At 34.9% G+C, this 20,265-nt stretch overlaps 1 protein-coding gene across 1 annotated transcript in view; it reads right to left on the bottom strand.

Moving 5' to 3' along the window:
• The window catches only part of SKAP1 (src kinase associated phosphoprotein 1), a 467,979-nt gene that overhangs the window by 27,206 nt on the left and 420,508 nt on the right, over positions 1–20,265 (bottom strand). The window contains exon 10 of the mRNA XM_083378139.1: positions 19,691–19,800. Coding sequence (XP_083234265.1) covers positions 19,691–19,800 — 110 coding nt within the window. The remainder of the gene's footprint in view (positions 1–19,690; positions 19,801–20,265) is intronic.

Genomic DNA, 20,265 nt, shown 5'->3' with positions numbered 1-20,265 from the left:
ACAGGTCCACGTTCCATAAACACACCCACACACACACACACATACACACACACACACACACACACACACACACACACACACAAGTGCACATAGATACAGCACCATTGTGCCTGGGAAGAAATGACAGAGGGTATGTGGGGGTGGGGATGGAGGGAGCTAAAGGAAACATTTCTATTTGCTTTATCACACACTCGATTTCCTAAATTTGTTCAGCAGCCAATTATTTTCAGTGTTAACGTCTTGAGCTGCTCGCATCTGATGAAAATGAGCAACCATCAGATTTAAACTTTGGAAGTGACCTGTGAAGGGGTTTGGAATAATTATGTAAAGGACTCAATTTATTTTAGATTCCCCTGGCTGGAAGAACCATCCAAAAGAAAAAAGAAAAGTAACAAGGGTGGAAAAATTAAAAGAATCCAACGCTGATTAGATGATTAGAATTATCAAAATATCTCTTGAATAGAACCCCCCAGAGAGCTACTTCTTTTAAAAAGGTCACTCCAATTATTTTCATGTCTTTTCATTCTCTGAGAATTACTCCCTGCATGGAGTAATTTTTCCACCCTCCCCACCTTGAGCAATCTCTAATGGTCAGTTCTGCAACTGAAAGGGTGACATAGCATGTAGAATGAGGGGATCACACCCATTAGTTTTCAACAAGGATCAGTGACTATTTTTAAAATGTCAGGATTTTGTATAGTCAGACCTAACACTCATTTGTAGCACACAGTCCTATGTTTATTTATGAAGAAATGAGCGAAGCCATTCTTTTTGGCTGTAGAATGCTGTATTTGTAGGGTTCAAATAGAATGAAGAGGTTGCCTTAGGCAAGAGAAAATAGAAGGCATGGGGGAAAAAAGTTACCAGCTGTTTCCTTCTACTGAAGCTATCTCTGCCACCCTGCTTCCTCTGAGCCTTACAACCAACTCAGATGAAAAAGGGGTTGGGTTCTGCTCCATCAGAGGTATTGACCTACGAGCCAGTTAGAGAGCAGATGGTACTGAGAAGCAGAAAACCACTCTCGTTCATCCCATGCAACTAATTGTCTTGGTCTGAATCTATGTCCAAGAAGGTTCTTTTTTTAGTAGTCATACTTACTGGCTCTTCTAAGAATTAAATCTAATTATTTTAAACATTTATTTATTATGAACCAGCTATTTATGATTCTATGAACCCATGCCATGCCCTTTTTGTGTGTGCTTCACAGGCTTAAATTATCATATCTTGTCTCTTGATCACCTTACATGGCTAGTATTTATTAATTTATTCATAATGCACATTATGAAAAATAAACAGTTTAAACATATGTAGCAGTCCCATAAATTTTAAAGTTGGTAGTGCAGTTTGTGGATGGAATTTGACCTGAATGCAACAGCTTACTGACAAGACTCACATCTCTGATGGTGTTTTCTGCACATGTGACTCCCAGCATTCACTACTAGGTGTTAAGTCTGCTGTGAAACATTTGAAGCCACCTGCAGAATGCTATAAGCATGCATCTTTTTTTATTTTTGCAAAAGTGGGACTATCTGGGATTATCTGAAAAAGCATGCAGAGAACTGTTTTCAACAACAAAGAAATAACTTATATAGTGCTTCCTTGATGCAACAACAAAGAATGCTGCTTCTAAATGCTTCCCTATGTTTAATTGTTAATTCTTAACAATTAAATATAAAGCATCAAGAAAAGTACTTGGTTAATGCTCTTCTTACAGGAATTGTTTTGCATTCATGTATGTAAGAATAGCATTAAAAATGAGATTCTCTAATGACTGATTAATTTGCTGCAGTCCACTACATAATTCTTCCTTCTCCCTTTTATCAGGAATATATTATTGTTTTCAGATTATAGATAGGAGAATAGTATTAGAGCATTTTCATCTGATAATATTTCATATCATAACAGAAGTTCAAAACACATGTTTCAATCCAGTTACTTGATGACAACCCATGCTAGTGAAGCCAAGTACCTGGAATGGTTGTGCCTCATCAGTGTAAAATCTGATTACTAGAAGTATTTTCTCCACGACTTAGTGTTGCCATTTATGTACAGCTAAAACAAACCAAAATAGTCAATACTGCAGAAAATTTGCACATTTAGAAATGACTATTAAAATTTAAATAAAAATATGATACAAAATAGCCTTTATTCCATACCTACTTAGTTTGCCTTAGAACAGTTCATGGGCATTTTAAAGCCTTCATTTCTACCTTCTTTTAATTATTATTTCTTTAAACTGGACTCGGACAGGTAGATCATAAAAAAGAATGCATTCTTGCTTTCCTTGAACTGTCATTTGGCATCAACATATTTGTATTGGTATGCTGCAGCAAAACTAATAGAGTATTTTGGTTTATCCTTGTGGGGACCAATGTTTGTTTCAACATGTTCAATTATTGGCATATTGAACTCTGCCTGAAAACAAGGATTTTGCCAGAGGCCAAGACTGAACTAGAAGTTTTTGATACATTGCTCCACTCTTATCCAAAATAATTTGCCAACTTATTTTTCAGTCTGTGTTATGTTACACTGCGAGTCTCTGCCTGACTGCATCAGCATGTGGGCTGCATAGATAGAACTAGTGCATTCTGCTGCCACAAGTCCCTAGCCAATGGCTGATGAAAAGTAATGGTGGGAGCCACAATAATATTCAATTGTAGTTTTCACCACAACCATAACAATTTTGCTGCTATACTATGGGCAATTTCATATTAAAGGTGTAGTGCTGCCATTTTTTTGCAAAATCTGTATCACTTAGAATATATAATTGTCATTATATGAATTTGGAATTTTACAACAGAATGTAATTTGAAGATCAATAGAGCTGTTTGGAAATGCCTTCTCACCCACCATCTTTTTTTGAAAGAATACCACTAATTGTAATATCACCACCTTTCCGTAAGTTTCAGGGCTGTTTTGCACTTTTCCCAAATATTTGTCATATAACTGTGAAACAAGAAAAAGCTGGGTTTACAGTGAATAATCGGCACATCATGAACCATATATTATAACAATCTACATACACAGATACATATTAATTCAAATCCAAAATTATTTTGATAATTTGAACAGTTTTTGTTAAATAATTTGTAATCATTTATCTTTATGATCAACTAAAAATAACCTAATGATTCATCTAGAGATGTTCTTGTGATACTATGGGAACAGTAGCATCTGGATTTTTCACAATTAGTCATAATATCTCCAGCAATTCTATAGGCATTATTCCATAGTTACTAAAATCACCTCTGAGCAGGGTACCTACTTGCACATTACCCAAGAGAGAATTATTTGTATATAATGTATTAAAGGTACAGAAACTGAAAATATATACTATAATGTAAATACAAATTGGTATATCTTGGGGAATGCTTTGACCAGGTGACCTGTGTTCCTGCTACTCCATCTACTGCACTGATTTATCAATTTAAAGTTACTTTTTCTGTTTTCTCATGATTCCTTATCACTAAACTGCATTTGATCTGGAAAGCTCTTTAAATACATAAATACGGATTTTCCTTCTGATAGTCATTTAAGTACAATTGTTTTATAACAATGATATCTATCTATCTATCTATCTATCTATCTATCTATCTATCTATCTATCTATCTATCTATCTATCTATCTATCTATCTATCCATCCATCCATCCATCCATCCATCCATCCATCCATCCATCCATCCATCTATCTATCTATCTATCTATCTATCTATCTATCTATCTATCTATCTATCTATCTATCTATCACTAACATCCCTTGACATATGCAATTCAATAAATATTGACATCATGAAAAAGCCAAAACATACTTTTTTGGTAAACTTAGAAAATATTCAAAGTATTCTTCTGAATGTATTGAAGACACTGCTTCATTGTGTTATATCACTGAAAATATCTGCGAAATAAATTGAGCTTCAACATGGGTTAGTTTCTGGCAGTAATAATTTTAAAAGCTCACCAGGAAGATCAAACTGGATACATTAAGCTAGTCTGTAAACCTGAGAAGGACCTATATTTTATTTATTTACAAATATGAGAAAAGAGATAAATATATAATAAAACATATATGAATAAAACACATGTAGGAGAAAATAGTCCAGCTATAATTTTTTAAAGCAGTAGCTATTAAAGACAGAACTATTTCACACTAAATTCAAATACAATGCAACCGAACCAGAAATAAATCTTGAATACAGCTGATGTCATGGAAACACAGAGAACTTTCAAATTGGAATAGAAACCTCATATGGAAGTGCCCTTAATCTTTTAAATGCTATTAAAGGCATAGTAATTGGCATAGCAAATTAAGAGTAGCATAGGCATAGTAAAGGCATAGTATTAGTAGTAGTAAAGGCATAGTAGTAGTTTTTCCACAATAGCACTGAGGTGAGGATTTCTATTGTATTTCATTCAGACTTCCAATTACAATTTCTTCGATCTCTAGAGGAGACTACAAAAATTACCTCAAGACTGGAAAAAAATCAGTCCATCTTGACATTGTTGGAACAGATGGGCAATTAGTGCAGCACAGATACCCATATTTCTATATTCCTGTAAGTCAATTTTCCAAACATGGCATTGCTTTAACCACTTTTTTCCTATTCACATTAAAAAATCAAAAATTAAATTTGGCCCAAGTGGCTTTTTAAGTATGATTTTAAGCCTGTTGAAACTTGAATTATTTCAGGATATGTAAACATTAATTACTTCAGGGAAAACTAGAAAACTGAGCTGGGTGCAGGGCCTCTGTGGAGAAACTGTAATAATGAAAAAAATTGCAACTTTTTCCCCCTGAAGATAAATTTTCAAAATTATGCTGGCACTCTTAATTCAAACACAAATACTTATTTGTAGATATACTCTATACACCATACAATATACATTGTCATTCAGTAGATCACTACTCCTTACAATACATAAAAAAGTAATTTTTTTAAAAAAAGTGGAAAACAAGGGCCAAGTTTATAAGCTATAGTGAAAATTACATTAACGTTCCACTGCTTTCCCAAAAGAGTTGAGATTTTCTGCTGTCTAAAAAAGGTGGTGAAAGCACATGAAAAGAGGAAAAATAAGAAAACAACTGCACAGTAAGATTTTGTACATCTTATCCATCCCTTGAAATTAACAGATCTATATGATCCTATCTGTAGTAAATTTATTATAAATCAGCAGAATGTGAAACTGAAAAAAAATGATTCCGACATCATTAATTTCAAGATTCCTTTAAACATGAGGAATAGGAACCTTTTTCTTTGATTGCGGAAAACTGCTCTACATAATTTACCAATAGTTCAGTCTGTGGTGCACAGGTAGCATGTATAAAATGCATGCATTACATAACTGTTGCTATATAAAAACATAATTAATGGGAAATATTGTTAATTTCCCTGTTTATGGACAAATATGTACTGTAGCAACTATATTTAGAACTGCATTCTCTGGCCTACTGTATCATTTTTTTTATCAAAGACCTGCTGGATTGGGGTGGGGCAAGTTCAGCACAAACTTACTTCTTTAATTACAGCTCTGCAAGCCAATACTTCGGTGATGGTAGCAATGGTAACATTTGAATATTAGGCTTCTGAAGCCTTTTCTGAAAAATCTGAATTTTTGTGCTCCTTTCCCAACTTGATGTCCTCCAATAGTTTACATCTGAGACAAGCTGGAGTTATGATGCTAGAAATGCATGATACTATATTTCATCTCCTTTCAGTTAGAACTTTCTAAAGAACGGATACTAGTATAGGTGTCCAGAAATGTTCTAAGCAGACTATCTCTCTTTGCCTTTTAGCTTTAAAGGGAGTCTTACCAAAATCCAGATGTTCATAATTTCAAAGACTAGGTATTCTGATGCAACACTTTGATCCTTGTAGCCTAGACATGTGGGATGCTCCCATTGTAGTTTTTCTCCAACAGCCCACACATCAGATAAAGACTACATTCTCATGGGTAACTCACTAACCATGAGAAGTAAGCCATCTGACTTTCTTCAAACTCACATCTTTATGCATAAGAATCTATCATCTGGAGATATCCTCACATTTTCCTTCCCTTACATTCAGTCATATGGCAACATTGTCCAAGACAATAGGCATTCTCATCATATTTCCCAGGATTCTGTAAGTGAAATGAAAGAGGGAAAAAGAGGAGTACTCCCCAATTCCTTGCTGCTTTTTCCTTCTGAAAATCAAGATGATTCAGTTGCATATGGAAGAACTCAAAGACAATTTGAGGAGTGGCAAAGGAAATAGAGCAAAAACAAAACAAAAACAAAAAAATACATTTTGGGGGGGGTCTTTTTTTGACAGCAGTATTAAAATGTTTTTTTTTTTGTACATCAGCTCAGCTGCACTTTCACCTTCAAAACTCTTATTTCATTTTAAAAAAATCGACAGCACAAGCTATAATTTGGCGATAGCAATTGCAGGATATATCTGGATTTGTTATGCTACTTTAATTAAATACTGCGTTACGGCTTGCGACAACTTCATTGCTAAAGCACAAATGAATGTGGAATTAAAGTGTTAGGCTTTCAGTACCATAATATTTGGGGGTCTTTTTGTTTTGTCTCTCCATATATTCTTTTTCCTTTTTTATTCCTCACCCTCCACCTTTCAGTTTAACAAAGTAAAGAGTCATAAAATCAAGTTGTTTGTTTATTTATAGATGGAGTAGGCAAGGGAAAAAGAAAAAGGAAAAGAAATGAAGAAAAGAAAAAAATATAGGTTATAATCATACAATTCTACTGCAGACTCTCTTCTGAGGATTCTCTGATAGCAGGAAGAATTCCTTTGATGGGAAAATGTTTGAATATTAAGTGTGTTTGTGACTCTTATCTTTCACACCCGGCTCCCTTGTAAATGATAGTTCTCACGGCTATGGGATTTAGCTTCTTTTGTGTAGCATTTAATAGCCAGCTTTTAATTTTTTCTCAACTGTTGATTCGTTACCACTTTGACACAATAGCAGCTCTTGAAAGTTCATACAAATTTTATTCTTGATTATTGCAAATGAACCGAAAGCAGTTTCTTCAGTATCAGCTGCCCCTTCTATTTCGCCCCCCCCTCCACCTTTGACTACACCAGTAAACTTGAAAAGAGTTATGGGGCTAAGGCAAACTTATTTTATTCCCAGAAATGTAACCCCCGATCCCATCAATCTATTTGCTTCTCTACTAATGAAAAGCCAAGGCTGCATGTGACATTTCGTGGCACCAACCACTTTAAATGTTACTGACATCAATCGGGTTTTTAAATGTTACTTGCATCTCATATGGATCAGGAAATGGTTTTATAATTATCTCCTGCTCTCTAAATGCACTGAGAGATTTTCACATTGTTGTTCTTTTAAAAATTTCTTGATCACAGTCAAATTAAATAACAATATATATTTATATTCCTAAGCTGTAAGAGATTGATTAAATAAATAAATAATTTTACAAGAAAACAAGTTTTGTGACATGCGCAGGCAGCTCTGGTATGTTAACAAAGGAGATTCTAAAAGATGGTTTTAGAATACTTTTGCACAACTGTAATTAGATTATAACTGCAGCTCAAGTCACAGCAAAATAAATATCAGAAAAAAATATCAAGCAAATGTGAGATTTTTCTGGCTAAAGATTAGGCTGAACTTATTTTTGAACTAGTAGCTTAAATAAAAACATTTATTTTTATCATCTTCTTAAGAAATAATCAGTATGACAAATTAGTAACATTTCTATTGCCAATTTAAAATACAGTCCTTTTTGCTCCTCATAACCAACTTGGGAAGATTAGTAGTGTTTAGACTAAATCTTTGTCCAATAAAAGCAAAGTTGGTTCTAGCCAAGAGCTTGTTTTGGAAAATGGAAGGAATGTCACATTTAAGGACACAAATTTCCCTGATAATATATTCAAATAAAAATGCACTGAATCCACTACATACACTAGCATAACTAATAAATTTGCAATATTTCAGCCTCAACAGCCTACAATGGTTCATTTTAAAGATTTACGTGATAAAAAATTACTCAGAGATGAATGGAGTTTATTCTGTGCCAGATTGGGAGGTATAAGGAATTAAACTACTGTCTTTAACAGTGCATTTATTATTACCCCTGACAAAGAATGAAGACTTTTACAGGGTCCATGATAAATTTCTACATAAAATAAACAGGGTGGTGGATTTGCGTACATGCTACTACACATATATTATATCTAAATATTGCATTAACACAAGAAATTGGGCATGGTTTGCATTTGAGGTTACTAAAGATTACCTAGCACAATGAAGGAGATAATTCAGAAATGAACTAACTAAAAAGTCCCTTATTATATAAGGCACTCTTATAATCTAGAAGAGATGTTTAAATGGAAGATTTTGTGTAGAAATAATAAGCAACCCTTACAACATCTATTAAAATCTTTATGTGTTATTGGAAAAGGATAACAGAGTGGGCACATTTTGGCATTGTTTTATCCAGCTGAGATCAATTATAAATTACAATTCCATCTTCTCTGGAGACAGAGGAAAACTTCAGAGAAAGTCACATGGATAATTTTCTGGATTCTGGTATTCTACTCCAACTCAAAGGAAATGGAATTTAGGAAGTGAAAAAAAGACAAACTACTTATTAAGCACGTATCTTACTCATTAGGAGGCAGAGATTTCCTCAATATGTCAGATCTATAAATATCTCACCCAGCCATCCTTAATGGTTAAAATCTGTTTCTTCATTGCCTCATGATAGGACCATCCCTGACCTAGAGTTCATACTTGAAGATCATAGATGGGAGATTAGTTTTAACAGGCTTTAAGCCCTCTGTCAAAGCCAAATAATAAAAGATTGATTTCCACCCCAGACTTTCAGTGCTTGCTTATCAGTGAAATGGGGATTACAATCCAAATTAATGATTTGGTTATAAAAGCAGGTGGTGGTGAGTTCCCCAACATTAATTAATATTCAGTATCAAAGTGCATTTGTATGTATGTTGTATAGCTTTGTTGCTTATGACTTGAATAACAATGAAATGTACCATATAGCTGAAAGTATAGGACTTGAAATCAGCATGAAAGAGACAGAAGCTATGTGTGAGTCTTTGAAAATGAATATTCTGTAGATTATTTCATATTTTTGAACTGCATGATATTGTTGCAATCAGGGAAATCTCGGTGATTAAAAACATGGATTCCCCATTTTTTCTAATGCTCTTCCTTTATTGTTAAATGGGGGGGGGCAGGGCCACATTTGTAAAAAGGCAAATCTAGTGAAGGTTGTTTCTTCTGAATCAGTTAACATCTATGGATTAAACAGCATTCCTCTTTTTAAATACAGTGAGATAGTCTGACAATTCGGGAGGCAAAATTAATAATAAGAATGCTTCTATTTTCAGAAGAATAGTCATCTTACTTTTTATGACATAAAACAAAACCAGAATTAAAGGGAAAGAAGGGGATTTCAATGTTATATTAATTTTAGAATGCCACACCCATAGGGCAGTGATGGGTTATTACTGGGGTGGGATCACATTATTTCATCTTTGCCTATCCTGGCCCCACATAACCTTTCTGTCCTTATAGAAAACTATGTGTAGAAAATTACATGGGAGAAATGAATCGTCTGGGGGGGTATATTTCTGGATGGTTGGTTCTTGTCTGAGGATGAAGATGAAGGGGGCTGTGGTAGGGGAAGCTCTCTGATGGGGGAACATGAGGTAGGAAATAGCCTTAAGCCTGAATTTGACCGGTGTATGACCGTTGCCTTCTAGCTGACCTCAGAATCTATTCCCAAGCATTTCTGATTCTATAGTCTCCTGTCCCCATGGGGGTTATTAATGGGAAAAAAACCCCCACCATCCTAGCCATCTTTTCATTGCAATGCCGCTTATTAAGAATGACATGATGGGGATATAGATAGAAGGAAGAGAAAATATATATGGGTTTTAACAGGCACTTGCTAAAATGATCTTAGTTGAAATGAAGGTTCATAGCATCATCTGATCATTCTTCCCCCCCTGCCTCCCCCCCCATCTAATGCTTTGCATCTGACTCCTCATTCCCACAAAAAGACCACTAGATGTCACCCGCCTCCTCCTCTCACTTCAGGATCTATGGAAATAGGATTGTACTTTAAAGCAACAGTTCAGAATTAATAACACTGGAATGTTTTGTTTGTCTTATCACGTCAGAGAGAGAGAGAGAGAGAGAGAGAGAGAGAGAGAGAGAGAGAGAGAGAGAGAGAGAGAGAGAGAGAGAGAGAGAGAGAGAGAGAGAGAAATTTTAAAATACAAAAATCTTCTGTCTTGATTAATGGGGTGGGAAAAAGGATGCTGTATGACTACAGAGCTGTGGCATTCTCTGAGTTCCTTAAACTGGTGCCCTCTAGTATTGAATTACAGTTCCCATCATCGCCAGCCAGCATCGTTGTTACTAGAGATGATAGGAATGGTCTGAGCATCATCATTAGGTTTTATCTGTTGTTTTCCTTTTATATTTTAGATTCATAACTTTGCCATGGAAAATTATTTCCAAATACAAACATTAAGTTTCTTGAAATATACCACTTCTTTGACTTTTGCAGGGTTTGTTGGGTGGCTGAGGATTTTAAAAAATAATGGTGGCCTGGAATGACAATCAGAAGCTTTCCAATATGTGAATCATACAATGGGAAAAGAGACGAAGGTTAAACCATCTGCTTGCCACAAAACAAAATAATCTATTTATCAGTCTCTGGGCATAGTAAAGATTACTTAACAAAATGCAGTCTGTTACTCCTCAGAATTCTGGTGGAATAAAATAATCTCCTTTGACAAACTAAGTGGCTCTCCAGAACAACACATTCTAGACCATCCTGATTTGTGAAGAACAACTTATTGACTAAAAAGGTCCGTCACTCCACTCTGAACATGCACAAACATGTGATTGAAAATTATTCTAAATATGACATCAAGCCAAGAATTCCACAACCAGGCATTTGGCATAGAACTGCAACCACTCCTATCATCCAGATTCATTCAAATATTACATTTTAAAGTATATAGTTAAAAAGAAACATACTTAGAAGTGTATTAATCTTTGAACCCATCAGCCATTGACAGTATCCCAACTAGTGGCATAGACTGCTTTTTACAGTCATCTGAATATTGTAAAATAATGGTAATGAAGATGAACTTACATTGTCTCATTGGCTATAGTAACTGGGGAATTATAGGGGAATATATTCTCCCATGATTGCTTTGTTCTGATTTTTATTCATTATTTTTTAAAAACGTCCCCAGGAAGTTACAATACTTACCTAATTTCAACTGATCTTGAAAAGCTAAATAAAGTATGACTTAGTTTCTGGATGGGAGATCATCAGGAAATACCAGGGCTGTGAGCTAAACCGGGAAGGGTGTCTGGGAGTTCAGGGGTGGCAAACAGAAGAAAACAATGGTAGCAAAATGCTGCCAAGAAAATTACAGGGATCTATTTGTAATTCCCAGGATTTGAGCTCTCAAGTCTTTATAGTTCTGAGGGCTTGGCTGAATTCAATTGCATGTGATATTAATAAATTCCTTAGACATTGGTACACTGGATACCTGTAGGGAAATCATTGCTGGCCTAATTCATAAGCCTCGTCATTCTGTGCCAGTAATACTCTGGTTCATTTCTAGCTCATAATCCTTGTAATAGATACCAGATATTGATATCTCAATGAATGATTTGCAAAGCGTTTTTGAACTCCCCAAAAGGTATAGAAACAAACACTTATAGCAATACATCAAACTGTTCTGTTGTAAAATTACCTGGGGGAATGCAGAGCAGGTCATAGTTGTACTAACCAACTCTTAATGCAATGCAGTTGTAAGGTGAAGTTGTAAAATGAAAGAGATGGTTCTTTAAAGAAAAAAAAATCAGGGACATCTGGTAACACCAGGGCCAAGCCCAAGTGACAAAACTGGCAAAGTTTGCTACAAGCTCCTAGTATCATTTAAAAGCACCTGAGAATGCAAGCTGATTCAGGTTGTTGAGCATGACCACTGACTGCTCTGTTAATGGTGCTAGTGAGGAGCTCCAGAACAGCATTATCAATGGCACAAGAGATATGCTGATGCCTTAACACCTCCAGGTTGGCTGTGCTCAATGAAATTGTCCAGGTTTTAATGCTGGAGCCTCAGCAATAAAAAGGAATGATTAACATTATTTAAAAGGGAAAAAAATATCAAACCAAAATGGAAGCACATGATATTGTCAAACTTTTGCAGGGTATGCCATTCCTAAAACAAGCAATATAATTCTGAGATCTTAGGTAGAAATGCTAGGAGTTTCTTGATCAAGGCTGGAGCTTACAAAGGACACATACAGTAATTATATAACTATGTGGAAATGTTGAGCCAAAGACAATTTTGACATAAGACTATGACCCAAACTGAAGCAAAATCCATTTTAAGTCATACAACTACTTCAAATACCAGTGACTGGGAATCTTAAGAAGCAAAGATCTACTCCAAACTCCAAGCACCTTTAAAGTGTAATTGATATACTTTCATCTTCTCATCATGGCAAACACAAGAAAAGCTGCAAATTTAGGAAAAGAAAGGAGGGATTCACTTAGCAACTTAAAGGGAAAACTATTTCACAGATTTATTGCAGAAAATGTTTGGGCAATTTGGCAAAAGAATTGACTTTGATGGTTGCCAATAATTTGGTTACTTTTAAAAAGGAAATAGAAGTAGGATTTGTAAAAAAAAATAGCAAAGAAGAAGTCAAGAAATTGAAGAATCTGTAGGACAATTGGTTGGAGATCTAAGACAAATTACTAATATAGTGGAAGTTTGGAAACTAGGACAGAAATTATAAATAAAGAGATGGAGAAAGATTTGGATAATTTGGCAGTATTGGACCTGAAAAAATTGTAGCAATTCCTTAAAAACATGGAGAAGATATAAAACAAAAGCTTGTTAAACCTATCTAATTTCCTAGGTTGGGAGGAAGATGACACTATCAGAGACTGATATGGTTTCTATGATTAATACATATTTTGCAAAATTAAGAAATGTTCCAAGGGATGTCCTTGTGCACTTTGTTAGGAAAAAGATTAGATATCAAAGTTTCCAGCAGTATGTTAATACTAGACTGGGGATTGATGAAGCTATTGTGCTTAAGTAAATTCCAAACAGAATACTGTGTAAGTGAAAAAATGTGTGTTTTTTCCTGATAAACTTAAACAAGATTTCATCAGGATAAGAAAGGGTGATTTTCCCCCCTTTTAAATGACAGAGATTTAGAATAAACTCTATTCAGAAAGAAGAGATATTTTTGAGAAAATTTAAAGAAGAATTGGAGGAAATACAATGGAAGTGACAATGACAGATGCAACTAAACAAATGTTACAACAGAAAAAACAAAACACTGAAGAGGATTCCACATTGGGTTCCACAGGAACTGACTTTTTAAAAAGTATTGCCTAATTATGGAATAATGCTTAATGTAAAATACAAATGGAACAAATGCTTCTAAAAGAGAAAAAATTGTTATTGGAAAAAGTTAAAACGATATGTGGTTTACTTACAAAAATACATATTAGGAAAAAAGATGTAAAATATTTGAATCACAAAAATTTGGCTGAAGAATTTATTTCAGTAGGGATGAAAAAGGAGTTACTTGCATATAAATCCTCATCTATATCCAAAACTCATATTGACTGATAATCATGGCAGATATGTTGGAGTGGACATTTATCTTAGGAATTTATGTACACAATCAAGATTAAATAGTATTTTATAAAGGACCTATAGACAAATTATTGGATTTTCTATATGAAAATTGGTGTTTCCTGGGAGATTGGAATGAAGTTGTTTCCCCACAAAAAGGATAGAATTTTTTTTGAGAAAAAAATTAAAATATACAAAGTAAATTGTGATATACAAAATAAGTAATAATGCATTATTATTGCATTTTGCAAAATAAGTAATAATCCATTATTATTGTATTATTCCCATAATTTTTGCCAAAAGTAACTTTTATACCTTATAATATCTTGATTTGTCTATTTAGCTACATGTCCAATGACAAATGCAAACATTAAGGATCAGAGACCTTGGATACAATGGATACTAGCTCACTTAGTGGCTATATTTTTTAAATTCTAAAAAATGGCTACATTTGGACTAATCTCCTTTTTAGGTACAGATGCATAATATTTAAAAGGATGTTTTATAAATATAAAATATGATGTCTATGCCAATTTTCATACCAATGATTCACATACCAACACTGGCATCATCATGCTCAGTGATGATGCCAGTGTTAACTGAACTGCAAGAATAACGGTTATGATGTTGACATACAGGGAACAAAAATGCAAAGACCCTTTTCAACCTAAAAACCTGCATCATTTGCAGAGAAACTAAGTAAGGGGAGGGGAAACGAAAATTTCACCCCTTCCCAATGCTTTCTCTCAACAGGATTATTTTTCTGTTTAAAAAGGGCTATTAAAATATTTGCTGCACATTTTTTATGCAGTTTTCACTAATCCACAACCTTTCAGATACTTTGAACATATCCAACTGCTAGGATACTTAAAATATGAACTCCACATATTAGGAGACATCAGATTGAGAACGGTTGATATTGTGTATAATGTTTAATATAAAGATTCCCTTGTCAAATTAGCCACTTAGTGGCTAACCAAGGATCACTGATATGAAAAATAACTCATGTTATTAGGGGAAAAAATCACATTACTGTATGCACACAAAAGCAGAATCTGAATCTTCATGTCTCTATCTTGTTTATTGAAATTTGCATTTGGTATTGTGGGATGCAATGTAAAATGCCATTTCAAATTTCAATAGCAGAACAGATTATTATTATTATTATTTGATTGGGACTACCTTAATGGTGAAAAGAAAGAATCTACCTTCCATAAAATCTAAAGTTATAGTAAATATATGAGTTTAATTTAGTCAGCCCCCTCCTTGCCCCATACCACAATTGAACAGGTCTTTCCTATTTTCTGTTGAATCATTGCCAACTACCCCCCCCCCTGCTTCTTTCCAATCCCAAAATCACATCTCCCCATGGCTGATGCATGAAATGTCAGGCAGGACCTTAGCAGCAGACGCATGCATTCCAAATAACACCAGATGGATTTTTATATTAGCTACTAATTCATGTTCAAGGCACAGCAACCATACTGCGTTTTTTTTTTAAAGAAAAAAAGAAAAGAAAAGAAAAAGCAAGCCTCGGCGCCTCTGCCACACTTGCTTCGGCAAGATTAATTTTGCAAAATTAATTGGGACAAGATTGAGAAGGAAATTAAAATGCAGCTGAGTGAACAGGTTTTTCAAACACCTTTTTCTCTTCTTCTCCCAACCCACTTGCTTGCCACTCTCAGCAACCCTCCCAAGCTTTATTTTATCTCTGCTTCTTCAATAATTATAGGTGAGCACTATTGCCTCATAAAATCATTTTTGAAAGAAAAACACTCATGAGCACTTATTTATTCCCAAGGAAGATGTGATAGAGCTCCATTGAAAAAAATTAAAACCAGGTCATATTCTTGGGTGGTAAGGGTAGGAAAGCAGGAAGGCAACATTTACTAGTCTAGGTCATATTATATGAAGCAATGTCTACGTCTCAACCATGGCAACTTCAACTCCCATAATTTTCCAGTCAGTGTGTCAAAAGTCCACCATCCTAAATTTGCCAAGGTTGAGAAACACTGATCTACATTATAAAAATGTCTTCCTTGGAGCATTAAATTGAAAAGACAAGTTAATATTATAAAGATTAAATATGGAAGGGTTTAAGAATGCATTTTGAGATGGCATATTTTTGAAAGCACATTTTGAATACAAGATGATCCTATATTATTAAAAAGCCATCATTTCATTATTTGAAAAGGTTCATCCTCTGAAATTGAAAGAACTGGAAAATTGTTAAAGTATTTCCAATAAGTAGTTGCATGGAACCCAAAGTATAAGAAGCATTCATATTGATATTAATGAAGTAAAATATGCCTCTGAATTAAAATGCTCTTGTTTCTCACAAAGGATTAGAGAGAAACAATTTTGTCCTATGTTACAAGATTTTCAATAAATCTTAAATGATCCTCCTATTTTAAAATTAAGCTACTTTGGGAAACTATCCTTTTGATTTTTAAAAAAATGTGTTTCCAAAGTATATATTTTTTTCTGCAAGAAAAAAAAATCAAAAGTCATTGCCAACTGTAGCTTCTGGGTGAAATTCTACATTTGCATGTGAGCCAACTTCCTGTAAAGTATTATAGAGAAATTTTGGGTTATGTGATACAGATTTTTTTTTTGAGGTGGTATCTGCTGTAAAATTTCATCAAAGTATACTTTGACTCTGGAAAGAGTACAGAGAAGAGCAACAAAAATGATTAGAGGTCTGGAGGCTAAAACATATAAGGAACGGCTGCTGGAATTCGGTATGTCTAGTTTAATGAAGGACGAGGGGGGACATGATAGCAGTGTTCCAATATCTCAGGGGCTGCCACAAAGAAGAGGGAGTCAAGCTATTCTCCAAAGCACCTGAAAGCAGGACAAGAAGCAACGGATGGAAACTAGTCAAGGAGAGAAGCAACCTAGAACTAAGGAGAAAGTTCCTGACTGTTAGAACAATTACCGTAACCAGTGGAACAACCTGCCTCCAGAAGCTGTGAATGCCCCAACACTGGAAGTTTTTAAGAAGAGACTGGACAGCCATTTGCCTGAAATGGTATAGGGTTTCCTGCCTGAGCAGGGGGTTAGACTAGATGACCTCCAAGGTACCTTCCAACTTTACTATTATGATTATGATTATAATTAATGTCTCCTGGACAATCTGGCTGCAATGTAAGGGACAGCATGTAAAGAACAAAGAAGTACAAATATACTGTTGCATTTTTAACTTCTGATGCCACTGTTCTAGCACTCAGAATGGTGGGCATCTTTATGCATTGTAACTCAGTTATTGGCCTGCTGTTGTGGATTGTGTAGAATTGTATTGTAGAATGTTTATATTTTTTTACTATTTTTATGCAGGATTATCCAAGGCCTAAACAATATTTCAAGGGTTCCTCCAGGATTGAAAAAGGCTATAGAGAAATGTCCTATGACCAGTTTTTGCAAGTACATGGGGGGAAAGCAAATCTCAGTTTTTCATTTCCTTATTTTTCTTCATAGCCAAATGTTGTGAAATACACTACATTATACAAAGAAGGGAAAGTAGGGTAAGCTTTTGAATGATTACAGAAGTTGGATCATTCCATTGTTCAGCATATCACTTTGTTCTTCCCCATTCCCAGCAAAATACAAAGTCAATATATTATACAATAAAAGTCACAGAAAGTGTACAAAATAGGAAAAAATAAGCTTATATAAACTTTGCATTTCAATTTTAGCATAGGAGATGTATAGACCAATTGCCTTGATAGTGTTGTGTAACCACATGGCTGAAATGAAATTTGTTTGGAATCATTATTCTCATAAATGTGACATCTTTAAGGTGCTAGCAAGTGCTGATCTATATTACAGTGTTAGAAAGGGCTTGAGGAAGACAGCCTAGACTGTGGTAGTAATATGTTTGTATCTTCATGAACTGACCTTTAAGACCAATTCTAAATCATTAGGACCCAAAAAGATTTAACTCCGGAGCTTACTCTTCCTCAGTACAGAAATAGATCTCTCTTATGTAGATTCAGCTCTGAAGTTCCTATCCTTTTCTTTCATTGCTCTGATATGAGTAATTACCTAGCAAGTCAGGTTTTTCTCATCTGATATCCAGCTTCTTGGAGCTAGCTAGATCTTTACTTAGGGCACTTTCTGCATTTGCATATCTGTGGCAAAGAAAGTACTTCATGTTCCCACCATTTCTTCATCTTCCATTTCTGCAGTTCCTATCTCACATCTGACTAAGCAGTTCAATTAACTTTGTGATTCTTGAGTGATTAAATACATGTTCAGCCTGTTATAGAGACAAACTGTAGCCAGGTATATTTACATGAAAGGATTTCCAGGAACAAATTTCTGGACTAGAGAGGGAGATTTGGGTGTAGAAAGAACAAAGATGTGGGTGTTTTTATTACATAGATCTGTAGTCTTCAATGTATTCGAGTTTCAGAAAATTTCCATAATGATTATAGAGAGTCCATAACAGGACTCATCTGTACTGCAGATATTACTCATTTTTACATATTTTACTACATCCTCATGGGAGAAAACTACTAGCTGCAGTCAGATAAGAAGGTTGCTTCCCAGAACATAGTTTTCCTTTTTGATATCCTTCTTACATTGACCAACCTAGCCACTGATGAATATATTCCACAAACTACATATGTTCTCTTTCATACTTCACTTTCCTCAACATCCTAAATGCACTATTTATTTAAAGATTTTAAAAGAAGACAATAGTAAAACCAGTTTCCTCTTTCTCTCCTTCCCTACTAAACTCTGTCCTTTTGTAACTGCTTGAGACTGCTCACCTTCCCCTCCACTGGAGTCCACATCTGTTTAGAGCTTAAAATGATAATTGCACAGTATTGTTTCTGCAGCAAGTTTATTAGCAAAGCTAATAAATTAGAAGAATGTTATGGGCAGCTGATGCAATATTTATACCATCCAAAAATTATTGGACTTATCTCAGGAACTTTAAAATTAAATTGCATCACAGTTTGACTGCTTGTTCAGAACAGCTGAAATCACAACCAGCTCTCATATAGTTTAGATATGCCCTTTATTTGTCTTTTCTTTTTGCTTTTGGGATTTTTGGCATATGGTAAAATTGCTGTAGGTTCTGAGAGATTCCAACCTCCATGCTGTGGGGGAGGGTCCTGGTAACCCAAATATTTGGCACACAGTAATATGGGACTTCAGAGATGTTGAGATGCTACTGGAAGATAGAGGACATAGGCATTTTCCTCTGCCACTTTCTTTTCAAATTACAGATGAGGCTGCCTTGAACTTCTGCAACTGGCTGCTAATAAATATTGAAGCATTTCTTTAGCATTGTCCCAGTAATTATGGCATGATAGTGTTCCCAACTAAAAGTTGATATATAATCTAGAAGTTCTTCAGCTGAATTAACAGGTGGAAATAGTGGCGGGGTGTGTGTGTGTGTGGAGTTTGCTCAGCTCTAGCTGCTGCATCATTAACACCCCTACTTTAATCAAGATGACTGATGCCCTGATTATCACAGCTAGACACTATAATGTATTCTATATAGGACTGCCTCTAAAGATGGTTCCAAATGTGGTGGCAAGACTCCTAAAGGGACAAATCAATTAGCGTAAAGTTCATTATATTCACTGTATTCTATGTATTCACTGAAATGGCTCCTGATTGGCTTTCAGGCTTAATTCAAATTGCTTATCATATTTTTAGGATCTTCTTATCACTGCTTCATATTAAATCAGGCAACATCTGACCAGTATGAACAACTCTGTGAGGGTTGAGAGAGATGGGTCTCCTCGGTGGTGGCTCTAAATCTTTGGATCTGGAAATGAAAATGGAGTGCATCTCTGCTAGTATTTATAAAAGCAATTAAAACCAGGTATTCTAGCAGGCATTCAGCTCCTAATTTGTCCTGGTGTTTTTCTTTAGAGTTATTTGTTTGGACATTATGTTGTGATTTTAACTATGTGTACTGGTTATTTGCCTCCCAGACTCCTAGTTGATTTCAACAGCTTATAAATAAGACAAATAAATACATAAATAATATATTTACCTTACTAATGATGTATATCAAATCTCCCCTTTGGAAGGAAAGTTCATCTTGGTGGCTCCCAGTGCAGTCCCACAGACTTTGATAATAATTTGCATAACGTCTTATGAATCCTAAGAGAGAAATTTCATTGCAAAACAGTCTTTGAATTCCATTCAAGGGATTGACAGAAATGCTGCAGTAGAGTTGAAAGCATTTGTTTAAAACACACATACATGTTGTAGTCCTCGACTAACAACCACAATTAAACTCAAAATTTCCATTGCTAAGAAAGATAGTTAAGTGATTTTTTTCTCCATTTTATGATCTTTCTTGCCACAGTTGTTAAAAGAATCATTGCAGTTGTTAAATTACTAACATAGTTACTAAATAAATCTGGCTTCCCCATTGACTTTGCTTGTCAGAAGGTCGCAAAAGGTGATCACGAGCCCAGGAGACTGCAACTGTCATAAATACATTGCTAACTGTCTGAATTTTGATCACATGATGCTGCAGTGGTTCTAAGTGTGAAAAATGGTTTAAGTAACTTTTATATATTAGTCACAGACACACAGACACAGACTCAGACACAGACACAC

Source organism: Vipera ursinii, assembly GCF_947247035.1.
Source record: "Vipera ursinii genome assembly, chromosome: Z".
In the NCBI taxonomy this organism is placed as follows: domain Eukaryota; kingdom Metazoa; phylum Chordata; class Lepidosauria; order Squamata; family Viperidae; genus Vipera; species Vipera ursinii.
Note: the sequence above shows the minus strand (reverse complement) of the source record. Positions and strands in the feature narration are given on the sequence as shown.